The sequence below is a fragment of the Egretta garzetta genome, unplaced genomic scaffold (genome assembly GCF_000687185.1).
Source record: "Egretta garzetta isolate BGI_Z169 unplaced genomic scaffold, ASM68718v1 scaffold663, whole genome shotgun sequence".
Taxonomy (NCBI): Eukaryota; Metazoa; Chordata; class Aves; order Pelecaniformes; family Ardeidae; genus Egretta; species Egretta garzetta.
The window spans coordinates 486,777-503,217 of record NW_009259122.1 but is presented as its reverse complement, the minus strand read 5'-3'; the positions used below and the strand labels follow the sequence as shown (position 1 = coordinate 503,217).

Below are 16,441 nucleotides of genomic sequence, written 5' to 3'. Positions count from 1 at the left end.
ACCGCTGCTGCCATCACTGCTACCGCCAGCACCACGCCAACCGTGCAGCCCACCGCAGCGCCGGGAAATCAAACAACAGCACTCACAACTCCAACAGCCACGACCAGCACAACAACCGTCCGTCCAGGGACCCAAACAAGCAGCCCATCTACTACGGTGACGGAGAGACCCACTCTTGCGCCGCGGCCTTCTCCCATCCCCACGGGCGCATACGCCGTTTCCGATGGGAACAGGACCTGCATCAAGGCGGTCATGGGTTTGCAACTGATGGCTCAAAATGCACAGGTGAGGTGGACGCACTACAAGGCTGAGCTTTGTGATGACTGTTTCTTCGTTAGCTGGGATTTGTCCTTCTTCTCTCAAAGCAATTTTCAGAATTCGGCCTGGCTGACAAAAACGAGTGGTTTGCCCCCAGCGCAAGGGCGTTGCTGTGCCACAGCGTCTCGGCCGCTGAGCTTGGGCTTGCAGGATGGTGTCCGTGGGGCGTACGGGCGCGTCCTGATGGTGTCCGTGGGGCGTATGGGCGCGTCCTGATGGTATCAGTGGGGCGTATGGGCACATCCTGTTTCAGCGATCAGCCTGCGGTAGCAGAACGTGGGAGGGCAGGTCAGGCTTCAGTGTGGTTTGTGCTGCCCAGAACGGGAGACTCATTACGGGCGGGTGCCCGCCTCTGTCTCCATCTTTCCTCTGCCTTCAGGCACAAGCTCCCACTGTTCCCTCTTTCTAAAATCACCACTGGTGTCCATCTGACCCCGCTCTGAATCTTACCAGTTCACCAAATGAGCAGAAAACGATTATTTTCTGCCAGCTTAGTGCACTGGGACAGCTGGGTGCTGCGCCGGGGAAGCGCTGGCGCTGGTTTGCGAGCAGGGGGTGACCCTGGCCGCCAGCAGCGAGGCTGCCGCCGCCACCGCCCTGCTCATCCCGCCCCACGGAGCCTGTCTGAAAAGCAAAACCAGGCAGCTGTAAATCATAGGATCATAGGATGTTTTGGGCTGTCTCTGTGTGTCTGTTGTTAACCTTCCCCCTCCTCGTCATCAGCAGCCCCGCCGCCTCTCTTCTCTCTGCAGGGGCGCATGGAGTACATGGCTGTCGACCCCAGCGCGACGCGGACATCCGGCCGCTGTGGGACGGTGCGGTCGGAGCTGAACATAACCTTCAGCGGCGGGTTCCTAAGCTTCACCTTTGTCAAGGTAACTGTTGTCGAGGGAAGGGGTGTTTAGGGTTGGGGAGCTGGGACTCAGGCTGCCTTTGATGCGCTTGTGCTGTGGGAAAAGGCATCTCGTCCATCTCTGTGATAGCTCTCCCCTTGTACAGAAGGCGTTAGCACTCCTGTCCTTCCCCAGAGGCTGCAAGCATAGAACCATGGATTAATTCCGACTGCAGAAGAGCTCTGGAGGCCACACGGTCCAACCCCCTGCTCAGAGCGGGGCTCACTTCAGTGTCACATCAGGTCTTGCCTCTCTGAACTTTGAATTGGGAGAGGTTCCTACGTGCACTGAAGGGTAAGGTCATTGCCTTGCCGTCCTTTGATACACAGTGCTAGGGGACAGGGACTAAGAGACCAGTCGAGCACCACCGGGTCGAGAAATAGCCTTAAACAAAATCTGCCTCTCGTTTTTACATAGGCACATGCAGCGGGAGGGGAGGCCAGCCCTGCTGTGTGTGCTGGGGCGGGACAGAGGGAGTGGGTTTGGGACGCAGTCCCGCGCCGGGCCGGCAGCTCCGACACACGCTCCGGTTGCTCTTAGGGAATGGTGTCCCAGGGAGCACCCGAGCGCAGGCGAGCTTAGGCACCGCTGCCCACCAACGCCGGGCACCGCAGCCGCCCAGCCAGGAGCCAGCCCTGCTTGTTAAATCCAGAGGGAGCCGATGCAGTCCTAAGTGCCCGGGAGCCCCGGCCCATCCCCAGCTGAAGGGGCCCTATTCCATCTACTTTCTGAGTGGAAAATTCCAGACAAGTGACTACGGCAACAAAATTGTAGATAAGTGCCCTCAAATGCACCGCACCAGGAGACTTACAAGAACGCACAGGAACTTGGGCAGGAGAGAGGCCCAGCTTACGGAGTGGGAAAGTGAGCTTGCGTTTTGGCGGCGTGTCTGTTGGTGCCGCGTTCCGCACTGGGTCACCTCGTGTGTGGCTGAGGCTTTAACACAAGCTACCAAGGGTGCTGCCGCTGTCGGAACCACGGGAGGAGGAGGAGGATGTGTGCAGCCCCCCCCCCCTTGCTTCCTCAGGCATTCATGCGTTTTCGGAGGCTGCAGGCTGTACCATTTACCTGAAAGCCAGTAAGGGCTCGGGGGTGATGGCAGCAGGGCCAAAGGCAGGAGTTAATCCTGTGTACAAAGTCATTAATGGGCAGGGAGGAATATCAAACGCTGGCTGGCGCGTGCATTACGGCCACGATGCCCCGCAGCAGCTCAGAGCTGCACCCGGCCGTCGCTGCTGATCCGTGCCCACAGCGTCAGCCCTGCAGCCTGGGTCCAGGCTCAAATTAGTGACAGCTGAGAAAAGTACAAATGGTTAATCAGGCGTTCCATGGGAAGGCCAAGAGGCAACAGCAAATTACACCACTCCTGAGTCATTAGTGCTTGAGCAGAGAAAAGATTTCAGTTAATAATCATCCTGGCTTTAGTTTGCGGCAGTAAGTTTTCTAAAAGCTCCAGAGGGCAAGTGAGGCAAAAAGTCAAGGAGCTGTTTTAAAACAAAGGCTCAGTTCAGAGCGTGAGTGTTTGCTTTACGCGTACGCTTCCCACAATGGGGAGCATGTTCTGTGTTACAAGGACCCTCGGGAAAAGTCTGGTGACTCCAGCACCCATAGCGCCCCGGCCCGCAGGAGTGCTGAGGAGCGGTGTGAACCTTAGGGGGTGCTTGACCTGCCCTGGCCCGAGAAGGGCACTTACTGGCACGGCATTGGGCAAGCCGCCCTTCACTTGGAGATAAGCCTCGAGAGCACAGCAGGGCTCGGCGCTGACTTCTTTGAAATCCAGGTTAATAAGAAGTGGTTTTGCTGCTGTTTTTTACGTGTTTGGCCCCCGCAGCCTCTCCAACAGCGTTGGGCCAGGAGGGCCCCAGCGGTGGCCCTTCTGGTGGCCACCCCTGAGAGAGGGGCTGGGTCAGCGAGCGGCCGGCTCCCTTCTCACCCCCGCCAGACACTTTTTGCAAAGGGCTTGAGGAAAGGAAGTTTTGTGACCAACCCACACGATGTGAAGTAGGGGCAGGTGTTTTCGCCGAGCTAGGTTATTAACCGTGACCAAACAGAACGTAGCGCTGCTGCCAGAAAAAGGGTACTATTTGGCCTATTTCTGTCTTTAAGTAGGAATAATGCTGAGAACCTCTTCTCTGGTGTATTGCTTTTTTAAACTTTCCCAGTCCATCCTACCAACTTTTAAACTGCCCAGCATGAAAGGTGGGTGCGCAGGAGGTAACCCTTGTCTGCTGCCATTTGCCCACCAGCTGCACTCACCAGCCCCTGCGTGCCCACCACTGGGATGGCAATGAGCAGTAGGGCTTATACCCCAACACCGCTGCTGGGAAAGAGCTCCTAGGCTGGCTCTGGCTTTGTGACGGTCCTGGGAGGACAGCGCTCAGGTTGCACTGGGGTTTTAGGGCACATGTGGGCAGGACGATCCGCTGGAAATTTTGCTCTGTGCTGCTGTACCGGGTGCTTCCCAGTCTGTGCTGCTGTACCGGGTGCTTCCCAGTCTGTAAGCATATGGAGAAAGCCAGCCAGCGCCACCGGATGGGAAGGACAGTTATTTCTCCCCTACACAGCTGCATTCAGCCTGCTGCTCCCTCATTTGTAGTGACTGCTGTTGGCAGACAAAATGGGAAACGCGTGCCATCGGCATGAGGTGAGCTCCCGGCTCCCAGCCTGTGGGTGACCGCTCCCCGTTCGAACAGCGATGAGCAGAGCGGCACGGCTGCACAGCTTGCTCGCGGGAAGGGCATCTCCGTGAGCGCAGCGCGGTGCCGGCGGGCCCAAGGACTCCCAAGGTGTTGGCCTGGGTGCTGCAGGCAGCACGGGGCGGTTCGGTGCAGGATACCCAGGAGAGCGCTGTGGGGACTCTCAGTGAAGGCAGAACAGGTGAATAAAAGTAAGTCGGCCTGATCACACGCCTGTTAACTTGTGAAATGTATTGTGAAATGTATAGTATTTGCTTAATGCCCTCCTGCTTTTGGTTACCACAAGTACCACCCAAATCTCCACTTGGAGCAGTGGGTGCAGTCACGCCTGCACGGCCCAGTGTCACTGAGCTGGGCAGAACTGGTGACAAAGCGGAGATCGCTGCTCTACGCCAGCTTCTCGCCTGTCAGACGGAGTGGTTTGGGGAAGAAAAGGCAATGCATCCAGGCAAGCTGGTTCTTGGGTCTCGAAGGTGATTCTTTGGAATGTGTTTCTTTGGGAAATTCTTTGTGACCATTTTGCTGTGGTGAACTGTATTTATTCACTTATTTATTTTCCCACATATATGACAATGTATTATGAACAAAGGTATCTCTTCTTTTGCAGGAAGCTCCAACGTACTATGTCAGTAAAATTGAGAGCAGTTTACAGTTATCTTCTGAAGGTCAGTGATTTTACATTGTCCTAATTTCATATCAAACTGTTCTGGCTGTGGGATAGGGTTTCTTATCTTTAGAACACCAAATTTTGCAAATTATGTCTTTTATCAGGCTTCCAACATGTCATTCACCTAAATCTTATGGCATGGAAAATGCAAGAGAAGAGACTGGGCTGCAGTTTCTTCACAATTGTTCAATTTTCCTTTTGTCCTCAAAAACTTTCCCTGCCTTTCATTACGCTTTCAGAGTAGAGGTTATGTCCAACCTAAATTTAAGGTACAGACCAGTCCTCAAAGTTTTTACCTGCAAGCACACAAAAGTGCTGTGACTCCGGTTCAGTTGCATGCGCCTTGCCGATCTAATAGGCCAACTGATCAATACAGTGTCGGGATCACGGAGGTGCAGAGCTTGGCCCAGCTCCCAAACACACCAATATGGAGAGCAGGCGTCTGACATTTTGGTTCAGCAAAAATAAGAACTGGACGCAGGCTGAGGTTCTTAAAGCTGTCCTGAAATCCTAGACCTTGTCTGTGCTCTTCTCCGGCGGCCAGACTTTCTCTTTCTTCTATAGCCCTGCTTCTCGCCATTTGAGCGGGCAGGAGCTGCCCCGGCTGCTGCCTCCCGGGACATGCTAGGAGAGCATCATCTGGGTCAGCGGGGAAGATTTTGAGCCGTGGCTTCAGATTGCCTCTGACATTCACTTGGCACAAATTCTTCCTAACCTATCCAACCTGTGACAGGTTAACGACTATATTATGTCACTTCTCGGCTTGTTCCCCTGAGTATGGGGATTGCCTGCTGTCCCTGCAGAAAGAGAAGCCAGTCAGGAGCTTGACCCGGCGTGTCCTCGTTCCTCTCCTCACTGACGAGCTGTCCTACTAACGCACGTGGTGCCTGTTCTGACCTGCGGGAATGGAAGGGAAGGAAGAGCTGATGCCGAGGACACGGCAGCTGGGGCTGGTCTCGGTCTGAAAGATCAGAGGTTTCCTGTGCATCGCTCAGCACAAACTGCAGCAAATTCAAACTAATCGGCTTAATCATGAGTTTTAAAATGCTCGAATATACTTTGAGTCCTCCACAGCAGTGCTGGCAAGAGGCGCTGTGCTCCCCACCAGCAGTGCTTTTGCAGAGAGCAAGCCCCTATCTTCTGCTGAGCTAAAAATGACCAGGTTATCTGTACCAGCACACACTGATTTGGGCTGAAGAGGAGCAGGGGTATGCTGGCAGATGGGGCTGAGATACTGTGACGCAGAGCTGGCGATGCGGATGATTTTATCTTGAACTGGTCTTTAACCGGACTGATTTGGTCTTTAACTGGAAGGAGGGTATGCATCCCCCGTTACAAGATCTTTTCATGCTTTGAACTTGAGCCACATTTTCTGTGAAGTACTGTTACACTGAAATATGTTTAAAACCATAGTTAATACATAAAGTAACACAGACAGAATATGACAAATCCCCCCGCTAGAGCTGGTATCGCTGTTCTGTCTGGAAGCAGCCATGCTGGAGACCTCAGAGAGTTGTCTGCTCCCGCGAGAATCCCAACCCCCTCTTGCAGACCCAGATCGTTAAAACACAATTTGAAGAAGCATGTAAATTTTAGCTGCTTTTTCAGACCCAAGCTCAGCTGAGTTGCCTCATTTAAACATGGAAAAAATGTAACCCATGCATTATGGGGAAGGTGCCCACGCTTTAGTCACATCTGTGACTGCTGCTCTGCCAAAGCACCAGGGATCCTGTGTTTTACCTCAGAAAAATGTTGGTTCCGACAGAGCTAGTATGGATTCTCATGTCTCTCTCTCCCTATGGCCTCCAGGTACGCTTTACCATGCAGCCGTACACGAGAAGCTGTTTACAACAAAGCTGGGGGATTCCTATAAGTGTGCCAGCGAGCAAACCTTTTGCTCAGAGAAGAACTTCCAGCTACTCTTTGTTCATATGCAGCTGCAGGCATTCGATATTGTTGGTGACCAGTTTGGGAAAGGTAAGCAGAAAAGGATCCTCTGCCACCCTTCCGAGATCGCCGTGTCAGCATTCTGGTAGCCCGAGGTATCTCCTGCTGCTGGGTTGTGGCCATCCCCATGCAGGGGTCCCACTACACCTCTAGCACAGTCACAGCTCTGTAATAGCTCCTAAATACTGTAACCTGTCCACTGCTGTATTCTCGCCCTTTTCCGAGTCATTTTCAACCCAGTGCTAACACTGTGAGTAATTTTCAACTCCGTACTAATAATGGAAGATGGAAAAGTATCTTTCCCTCCCATGTTCAATACCTTCTGTTTCACCTTCTTGTTAAAAATGTTCAATTCTGCAGCCACCATTTCATGCTTCACCCGTTTCCTCCCGGAGCGAGCACAGCTGGGTTCACCACCATAGCGCTGCCCAAGCCCCTGATGGTGCAGCTCAGTTCCAGGTCACTGTTCTTGACACAGTCAGATTTCAGCTATTTTGAAAGGCTCTTGACACTCATGGTGTCCCGCAGCTGAAGCAGCAAAACTAATGAGGGGTATTTGTGGACGCATGAGGATGCTTTTGTCGCGGCTGTGTCTAGCCGTGATGAAATGCATGCCTGGGGAGGAGCACCATGGGCATGCTCCCCAGTTTCAGAATTAAATGTGATGCTCATCTCTGCAGTTTGCCTCTTCTTGAGTACAGCCACAAAGAGACAACCGTATAGCTTAGTAAAAGGCAGAGACAGACCAGTATTGCCTCCCTGGTCCCCGGATTGCCCACACTGGGAGAACGTACTGAGGCCCATCACAACCTCCTCCCTACACCCACACGTGGGAGACGAGATGTTGTCACCCCTGTTTTCTGCCCGGCGATGCAGCCAGGACCTGGCCAGGGTGTGGGGTCCAGCACTGCTGGGTGCAGCAGGAAACTCCCGTGTCCTACGGTATGGGCCCTCTCATGGGCCTTACTTCTTACGAGATGTGTGAAAGATCCTACAAAAAGCAGCGGGGTGGGCTAGATGATACCCAGTGGTCTCTTCCACATTTCTGTCACTTCCTCTCAGGCTGTTCCCGTAGGAGCACGCAGGTGGGCAGGTGGGCTGATCAGCTCTCCAACCCTTCACATGCACTATGAAAACATTCTGTCCTCCTGATATTTGACTGTCTGCATGTTTACAAGATATTGCCCCCGCACTCTTCTTTTTACCTTAGATCTGTCTTTTGACTCAGTTTGGCTCTGTTTGACCAATTCTTCTTTTGTTAGCTCAACATTTTGGCTGCCTTTCTTACTCTACAAGGAATATAATGGGAAACAACATCAGGGGCTTTGTTATGATGTGGACTTTTCCTTTTTTTTTTACATACTTTTCATTTAAGTTCTTAAAAGCCACAATGAGAATCCAGTCTATGATCTCAGTCCCATGAAGATTTTTTTCACAGAAACAAACTGAGCTTGAACAGCCCCTAGGATCCCATCCGGTCCCTAAATCCCCATCTGAATTTGTACAATGAATGAATTCAGATATGGCTTTCGGTATGGCCTCACCTCTAGTGGAGACAGAGCTTAGAAAGGCTCTCTCCTCCCCCCCAAGGTCAGGCTAATCTCTGCTAATCAGTGCCCTATACAAAATTAATTAATAAACTAACTAATAAACTGCTCTTAATCAAAGGGCTGAGAAAGCAGCTACCACCTCTGAGAGAATTCCCCGGTGGCCATGAGATAGTTATGAAACCGGTACGTACCTCTGCTCTGTATGCAGAGTTTGAAAGGCAAAATCCCCAGTGAAGGAATGGCTCCACGCACGTCACCAGCCTCCAGACTGGTAGTTTCATTTCTGTTGTTCCTGATTTGCATATCTTTAAAAGGGGAACAAAAAGAAAACACTAATGATCGTTTGTTTCAAGGTCCTTACGATTCCATGCAGGCTGCAGCAGGTCACATCGATAGCTCGGCCTGTCTGAGTCTGGAGGGCTGTGCAGTGCCTTCTGAACTGCACTTCAGCACACCAGAAACAACGGTTTCGGCCAATTCAAGCATCTCTGGCTTCTGCAACACTTCTCAGCTCACCTCCTCAGCAGCAGGTTACCGTAGCCAGGCACAGGCTTGCAAAGGCAGCATCTATGCTGGTGCCTCTGGCTCTGGGGCATTGCGTCGTGCAAAATCACCACCTGAGCCAGAGGAGGAGGGGGTCAGACTTTGGGGAGAGCTCTGGAGCCGGGACATGACGTCACGCACCCCGCGTGCTCCCTGGGCGGGCTGCGCGCCGCTGGCGTAGAGGCGCCCGCTGGGGAGGGGGCCAAGCTCAGCTGCAGCCTGGGCCAGCAGAGTCCTCGGAATTAGGCAGCCACAACACAGGCCTTTGTCTTAGGGTGCTACCGAAACCTGCCTGGGAATAGCCACAGGGAATGAAAGAGGTGGAGGCTGCTGGAGCTCTCAAATCTTGGGTATGAACGGGATTTGCTGCTGCGCCGTGATGTACGCTGGGTTTGGCTGATCTGACTGCCCCGCTCGGAGGACAGTTCGTTACCCAGGTGCTACTCAGAATGCCACGCTGGAGGTCTGTCTTTCCCTGGCACCCGAGGAAAGACCATTGCTATCGATCAGATGGGAGATGTAGGTCTGATCCGATTCTGGGATAACCATTAGTGATCATCCCCCGACCTTCTACACTTGTTGCCTTGTGACTTTGAGGCTGATCCTGCCATCCTTACTTGGGTAAATATTCCAGTCATGTCAGTGACCCAGATGGTGCAGTCTCTTGGTAAGAAAGCTGCCAGTTTACCCCAGTCTGGAAGTTCATTTTTAAGTAAAGAAGTTTCATTTAATCAGAAGGTGACTTGAATATTCATTTGGGTAGGGACTGGCTGAGGAAGCCAGGATTTACCCCCTCTGTAGCTAAGAGGTATGTTTGGAGTGAATGTGTCTGCACATGGTTCTTAGAAGTTATTGTGTCAAACCCTTTTCTGGTATCATCGTATGTACGACAAAATTACAATGGTACTGCTAAAGCACCCCCCTGGGCTAAGTCCAAGGCTTCTGCCTTCCTAATCTCTTGATGTTCTGAGCCACAATTATCCACAAATGTTCTGAATTAAACCAGAGAACAATTAGAATGGGATTTTTCTTAGGACACAGTGACTTAGCTAGGACCCTTGCTGCGCTACCGATGTGCTGGATGATGGGCTCCCTTCTGTGGCCTGATACTTTTTATGGGGCAGAAGCAATTGGATGCCACACCAGAGCCAGTTTTGTCCATGAGGAGGGGTCTTGCTCTTTTATTTTCAGCCTTGCACTTTGTAGTGTGATGCTCCCATCAGCTGTTGGCAAGAAAGCCTCCTGCCCTGTGCGCGCTGATCCTGATGGTGAAGCAATTACCGCCAACAAGCAGAGTCATTCTCCAGCCATGCATGTAGCTGTTTTGAAAGGGGCAGGTATTGCTTCCTTGAGATAAGATTCACCACAGATAACAACGTGTTAAGTATGGCTCAGGAAAAAGAAAGGGAAAAAAAGAGGAAACTAGGCTTTGCGAGCTTCTGGCTTGTATTTGCTAACTTTTCTGGAATGTAGACGTATAGTCTAGGATTACATGTTCTGCTATAACACATTCTCCCATCTCCTTTTACTTTCAGAAGAGGAATGTTTTCCTGATAAAAACAGCAGAGCAGTTCCCATCGTGGTGGGCCTGAGTATCCTGGGATTGTTTGTCATTGCATTTGCTACGTTCCTGATTTCCAGGAGAAAGCCGCATAGAGGATATGAACGTATCTGAGGTGCCCTTGGACTTCCAAATGTGTGTAGCAAGTAGAGAAGTCACAGGATTTTTAACTTCTACCTGGCAGCCTCATGGCCCTGACGCGGTATTTTCGAGTGGGGTGACACCATGTGTTTAAAGCCAATGAGTATTTCTGGAAGTGATTTCCTTAAGGTGGAAAGGAAAGAACTCACGCCATCTCCTTTAGGCTATTCTTAGCATCTAATTTAGATGTAGTCCAGAGGACCGAAGTGAGGAGCCCAAATTCTTTATGTTATCAACAAAGGAGGCAATTCAGACCACCTAAGTCAGACGCCTAAAAATAGCTTAAAGTGGGCAGTACCACTATTCCCCAGAAAATCCATCAGGTTTCCTAAAGATGGCAGTTTTGCCTGGAAAAGGACTGTGGAATGGCACCCATTAAACGAAAGAGAGCCTAAAGTCATCTGCAAAAATTCCTTGTTGTTAGTTTAATCTGGTTGTAAACAAAATAGAAATGCTGGGCGATAATTTAATTTCCACTAAGAATGGCCCAAAACCTGAGCAATTATTAATGGTGATGGAACCTCACTGGATTTTTGATGGGTAAAACAAGATAGTATCTTGTGAGTTTAATTTCCCTTAAGTATTTTTAAAATAGTTTTGATATTTTTCTAGTATTTAACCATTGAAAGTTTACTTATTTAAATCACAAAAGAAAAGAAATCCTTCCATTCCGTGAATTACTAGAAGATGCTGGTCTGCGTCAAGCAGAAACATGGCCATACTGTTCCACAATCGGCATAACGCGTAGCTGTGGAAGTAACTGAGTCTGAATGAACCAATAACTGAGAAAGGGAAAGACAATTTTGAAGCACTTTTGTGCTCAGAGCAACATGAGAGGGAAGTTGGTTGGACTTGATGATCTTAAAGGTCTTTTCCAACCTAAATGATTCTATGATAAGTCGGAACCACCTGCGAGCAAGGGAGGCAGCTGAGTAAGATCAGATGGTGAAATAGCGCAGAAAAGAGCGCACCAAACCTTCAAACCTTTAATACAGGTGCAGTGATTTGCACTGCATCCAGCTGAGTACCCAAACTGACATTTGGGTGTTCCGATTGTTATTTTGTGAAAGGCTCCAGCACTGTTAATATCACATAGCAAACTTTATCTAGCTTACTTTCGCCCGTTCTCCTCCCCCCCGGCTGGTGGACAAGCAGCCCACTCAACCCAGTGGCATCGTTCGGGCCCTGGGATTAATAAAACCCCTCTAGTTCTCGGAGTTAGTTAATACAATTAATCTGTTCTTCAGAAAGCAGATTTTTAAACTTGATTAAAGCAATCACATCTTTTTAAAACAAGAGAATTGATGAGGTGTCCAGCAGGAAAGGTAAACGTATGGAGGTGCATCCATTCGAAAATGAGCCTAAGTACGCGGTCGGGATGTTACCGTGCCGAGCTGTCACACGTGGACATTTTCACAACAAATGCTGCCCAAAACGCCCAGCCCCACACATGGTCCAGCCCTAGGCTGTGCTGACTGGCGATCGACCGCCACCTTCCCCATTGAAACCCAAGCCCCATTTCACACGTTCGTTGGGCTGCCTGATCTGTACGGTTTGTAGCTTCTCTTGATACGGATATAGCATTTTCTTGTTGTGTTCGGTAGTGAAAAATCTCTTTATGTTGATATTCAGTCTTTTAGCATTTGATATCAACATGAGGGGAGAAAACTGTTTGTAATGGCTGATAATGCTGTGTTTAATCTTGTGACACCCGCTGGCATTTTTGCTGATGATGCAAAGTTGATGTTTCCCCCCCACCCCTTTTTTCTTAGTAGTGAATCAAACTGTCGGTATTGAACGATGTTTGGACTCAGGTGTACCCGATTTGTTCTTATGCCTTTTTTATTGCTATTACTTTTTCTGAAGCTGCATACTGCCCTTCCTACATGAACAATACTCTGGGCTTGCGCTGATGGGCAGAGGCGAGGCGCACGTGGTACAAACCAGTGAAGCAGCTGGAGGGTCCCATGAAGCGCTGCCAACGTGCAGCAGGCTGAATGCGATGGAGTTAGTAGGTTACAGTAGTAGAGGATCCACTGGAGAGTTCCTTACTGCATCGGGAGATCCCAGCCCCTAATGTGCGACCTTTTCCCACCTGCAGCCCAGCCCGCAGGCCATCACCTCCTTCCCTGCCCACAAAGCACACGGACGGCCCGCGGCAGGGATGCGTGTTAGCATGCCAGCGTAGCAGGGCGCGGGGCCTCTGCATTTAATGCTGAGTTAGAATTAAGACAGCCCAGCTGCTCCCTGAGTTGCCACATGCAGCTTTTGAAGCTGATGCCTGTATTTATTTTCTGCCAGAATTAAGGTAGCTATTTGGCTGGCACTTCTTTATCTAATGCCGTTGCTTTGAGGTCCTCCTCCCAGGGGCAAGGCTCTGTAGGTGTAATTGGTCTTGGCTGCCAGCCTTTCTTTTTTAAATGTCTTGTCAGAGGAAACGTTTTGAGCAAAAAGCGCCTAAAGGAGCACCACACAAAGAAGAGCCTCTTATGATCAACAGGTTGCACGCTAGGTGGGCCATAACAATGGTAACGTGGGCAGCAGCGCACAGCTGCTTTGTTTCCCGTCGGCATGGATGTAAACGAAAACAGTGTTTCCCAAGCCTGGCAGATTGCTTCCCCTCCAGGGCCCCTCTTTGCCATAGTCCGACTGCTCAGCAGTCTGCTCACTGCTTGGGACAGGGGTTTACCAACCGACCTGCCCTAAAATTCTGGGTGCCAAACCCCTTTGTATAGGCAGCATGAGGCCACGTACCCAGCGAGAGAAGAGCCCAGTTGCTGTGGGGAGGACAAGGCTGCAGCTGGCTCTGAGCGTGACCAGCAGCGTCGGCCTCAGCAGCCCCGGCTCGCTTCCCCCCCACCGCGGACTCAGCTCAACCCACCCCTGAGCCAGGAGGTAATGACCGTGATGACATGATGCAACCCATCAGGTAAGCTGTGCTTAACGTGCTTGCAAGCACGTGCTGGCCAGGATACAGCGGGGCCACCCGCGGAAGGTAGGAGGTGAGCACATCCCTACAGCTCCCTGATGCTCCCTCTGCTGCCGCTCGCCCCCGGCCACGTCTCTTGCACACCCAGGGTAGACACAAGGGCATCCCATGAGTATGATGATCTCATACTTAGCCAAATTGCCAAGTTGTTTATAAAGCAAGATTTAATTTCTTCCAGTCCTCTTTGCTCTCTGGTGGACAAAGTCCAAATGGAAAAGCAGCTGTAGGTTCTGGCTGAAGGAGGACGGGACGTGCAGATTCGCTTCCGGAGTGCACCGAGAGGGTTTTGCTGATCGCTTCTAGCTTGCTCTAATAGATGGTTGCTAAAAATGACTTTGCTGTGGGAAGTAAGATGTGCTCTTTATTTTGCTATTATTGGTGTTTCTACAATAAAGGTTGTACTTAGTCATTAAAGGGTGCACTGCTGTGCAATTATTTTCTCTCCTGGGTGTTGTTTCACCTAACCTGTTGAAAATACGGACACAATCTCATGAACAGGCAGGGTCGCACGGGCTGTGGACACAAGCCACAGCCACAGGTATGTTTGTGTCCTAACCATAGCTTTGATGATTATTTCTGCTGTTGTTTGGGCAGCTCCTCTGACATTGCTATCTCTGTTTCATCAACACTACAAAAAAAAAAGGGGTATTGAAAATACCGTGTGGTTTTCTGTTATCTCCCCACAACTTCCAGAGTGTCTGAGTTCACCGTGTTTCTCTAGAGCACTAGATCTCCTTTTGTCTCCTGTTGGTCCCCTAAACGCAGACCATAACTCACAGCCGATGCGACGGATGCCTGTTACTTCATGTTTAAACTGCTTTCACAGGTAATGATCTTAGTAATGACAATAAAAGGCTTCTGTGGAGAGTGCATCCTTTCGCTGTGCAGGTGTGGAAACTAGAGGAAATAAATAGCTTGGAAAACACCACGCATAAACTTCAGAACTCAAGAGCCCCTGTGCTGGTCATAGGAGTTTCCCAGAGGATGGGGATGGACCGTATCAGCTGTAAAGGTCCTTTCGAACCCAAAGCAGTCTATGATTCTATGTGACTTTGCTGTGATTTTGCAGTTTGTCACATCAACAGCCATCTTAAAATACCCTAAGTGTGGGACAACTGCATGAGGTAAACGTCTCAATAGAAGGGGGCACTCAGAAACTTTCAGCTTCATCTTTAAAGGTTTTTCAGAGAAACTTGAAACCAGATCTGCCTAGATCTACGTTTGGCTAACGGCTGCAGCCAGGCTCTGTTTCGGGTGCAGGCTCCTGTAATGCCTCACTAGGAAGGTGCACCAGACGACACTTGCTTTCTGATCGGCCACAGCAACTCACGCTCCTGGGCTTTCGTCAGCGGCTGGGCTGCCTCAGCCAGCCCCAAAGTGTCACAAAGCCCGCATTTCCCTTTTTCTGCAGGTCCTGTTGTCTATGAAGTTGATAGATCCCAGGTATTTTTATTAAATTATCATTTAATTGGCTCAGTTTCTTACTCAACTCTTTCTTCAAAATTGTAAAAAGGAGCGGGTTGCATTTGCCACATGCGGAGACAAAATAAATGGCTGTTGGGAAAAGGAAAGTGTCCGATCTGAGTCAGACAATCTGGGCAGATTAGCGGCACAGACCTTGGTTTTGGACCTCAGCTTTGCTGGGGCTTTCCTAAACCCCAGGAATTTCTGAAGAATATGATTCATGAGTGCAACCAATGTTTAACCTCATTCATTTTCCCACAGAGTGACTTCTCTTTCATCTCCGCAAGGAAAATAAATTCATGTTTCAAAGATATTATGCTGTTCAGAATCTGCTCATGGAAAAAACAATAATGAGGAAAGTGCTCAAATTGTTAATCTAAAGCAGCTTTCAAAATATGCCAAGCTTCCACAATAAGACTTAAAATGTCGCCAGTCCAAGCCCTCCTGTGCATCCCTAGGCTCACCGCAGTGCCCCTCTCTGGACGTGCACCTTAAGCATCTTGCTGGCGTCAGGGAGAAGAGTATTCTTCCCTGCACTTCAGTTTTGTTGGACGGCACTTTCAAACTTCTGCGCATGCGACCTGGTGGCCTCGCTTGACCCCGCAAGGCCTGGAAGCCATGCCTGCAGGACGCCGCCAGCAAGAGCAGACTTGCACGTAAATGGGTTTGCCACTTCCATTGCTTCTGCTGTTCAAAGCGCAGACTCCTCCACCACCTCGTTGTAAAAGGACTTCAGCTCTTCGCAAGGTTCAACGCTAAGCTACACAAAATGCTGCCCTCTCGTGCCTAGAGACAAACATGCTGAGATTTTTTGAAATCTGGATTTCAAAAGACGAGAGTAGGAGCTATGCTGTCAGCATGCTCTGCTGAAGAATGAGGTGAACGAATCACGGGAAAGCCGTAGCTTCACTTAATACCTGTGTTTCTAAATCTCGCCTCTGAAGCACGTGCTGAACCCCCCACCTCTTGCACTGGGGTTGAAGGGACCGTGCTACTTCCCCAAGCCGACCTGGCGTCCGTGCAGCCTGCTCCAACCACGCAGTCCCTGGTTCGGGAGGTCACCGTGCCAAAGCGGGGAACGCAGGAGCGGAGCCAGCGGCGGTTACACCAGCATACCAGGGCTGCTCTTGATGTAGGAAACGGCGTTCGTGCTTCCGAGTCTGGGGAACACATCGGGCACGGCAACCGCTGCCGCTATCACAGTTGATAGCTCGTGTGTTCCTGTTGTGGAAAAGCGCGGTTGCTCTGCTATTTGCAAACAGCAGCGAGAAAAACTTATTTTGCCCACGGGCTACTGTTTGGGTGGGGGTTTTTTATTTCTCTATATAATTAGTATTAAAATCATGGCCATGCAAAATACTGCTTTGGAAACGCTTTACCGTAGCCTATCAGTATTGCAGTTTATCTGAACGTCGTTAACCGAGGCTCAGTAAATCACCGTGACCGTGGGGATTCACCCTCCTTTTCTGCCGTGGGGGACACGGCCGGCCCCATGGGGCCTGACCACGGCCCAGCTCCCCTGCGCCCCGACCCGCGGGGAGGGCTAGCGCGCGGTGGCCAGCAAACCTGCGAAGCCTGAGGGAGGGGCCCCCGTGGGGGGGCCTCCTTGCTCCCAGGGCACGGGCGATGGGACGAGGGGCAGCGGCCTCAAGTTGTGCCAGGGCAGGGTGAG

General features: G+C 50.7%; 1 protein-coding gene across 1 annotated transcript in view; it reads left to right on the top strand.

Moving 5' to 3' along the window:
* The window catches only part of LAMP3 (lysosomal associated membrane protein 3), a 26,890-nt gene extending 14,133 nt beyond the window's left edge, over positions 1-12,757 (top strand). The window contains exons 3-7 of the mRNA XM_035891151.1: positions 4-285; positions 1,071-1,193; positions 4,515-4,572; positions 6,384-6,551; positions 10,150-12,757. Of these exons, the coding sequence (XP_035747044.1) occupies positions 4-285; positions 1,071-1,193; positions 4,515-4,572; positions 6,384-6,551; positions 10,150-10,289 (771 nt within the window). The 3' untranslated portion in view covers positions 10,290-12,757. The remainder of the gene's footprint in view (positions 1-3; positions 286-1,070; positions 1,194-4,514; positions 4,573-6,383; positions 6,552-10,149) is intronic.
* The last annotated feature ends 3,684 nt before the right edge of the window (positions 12,758-16,441 follow it).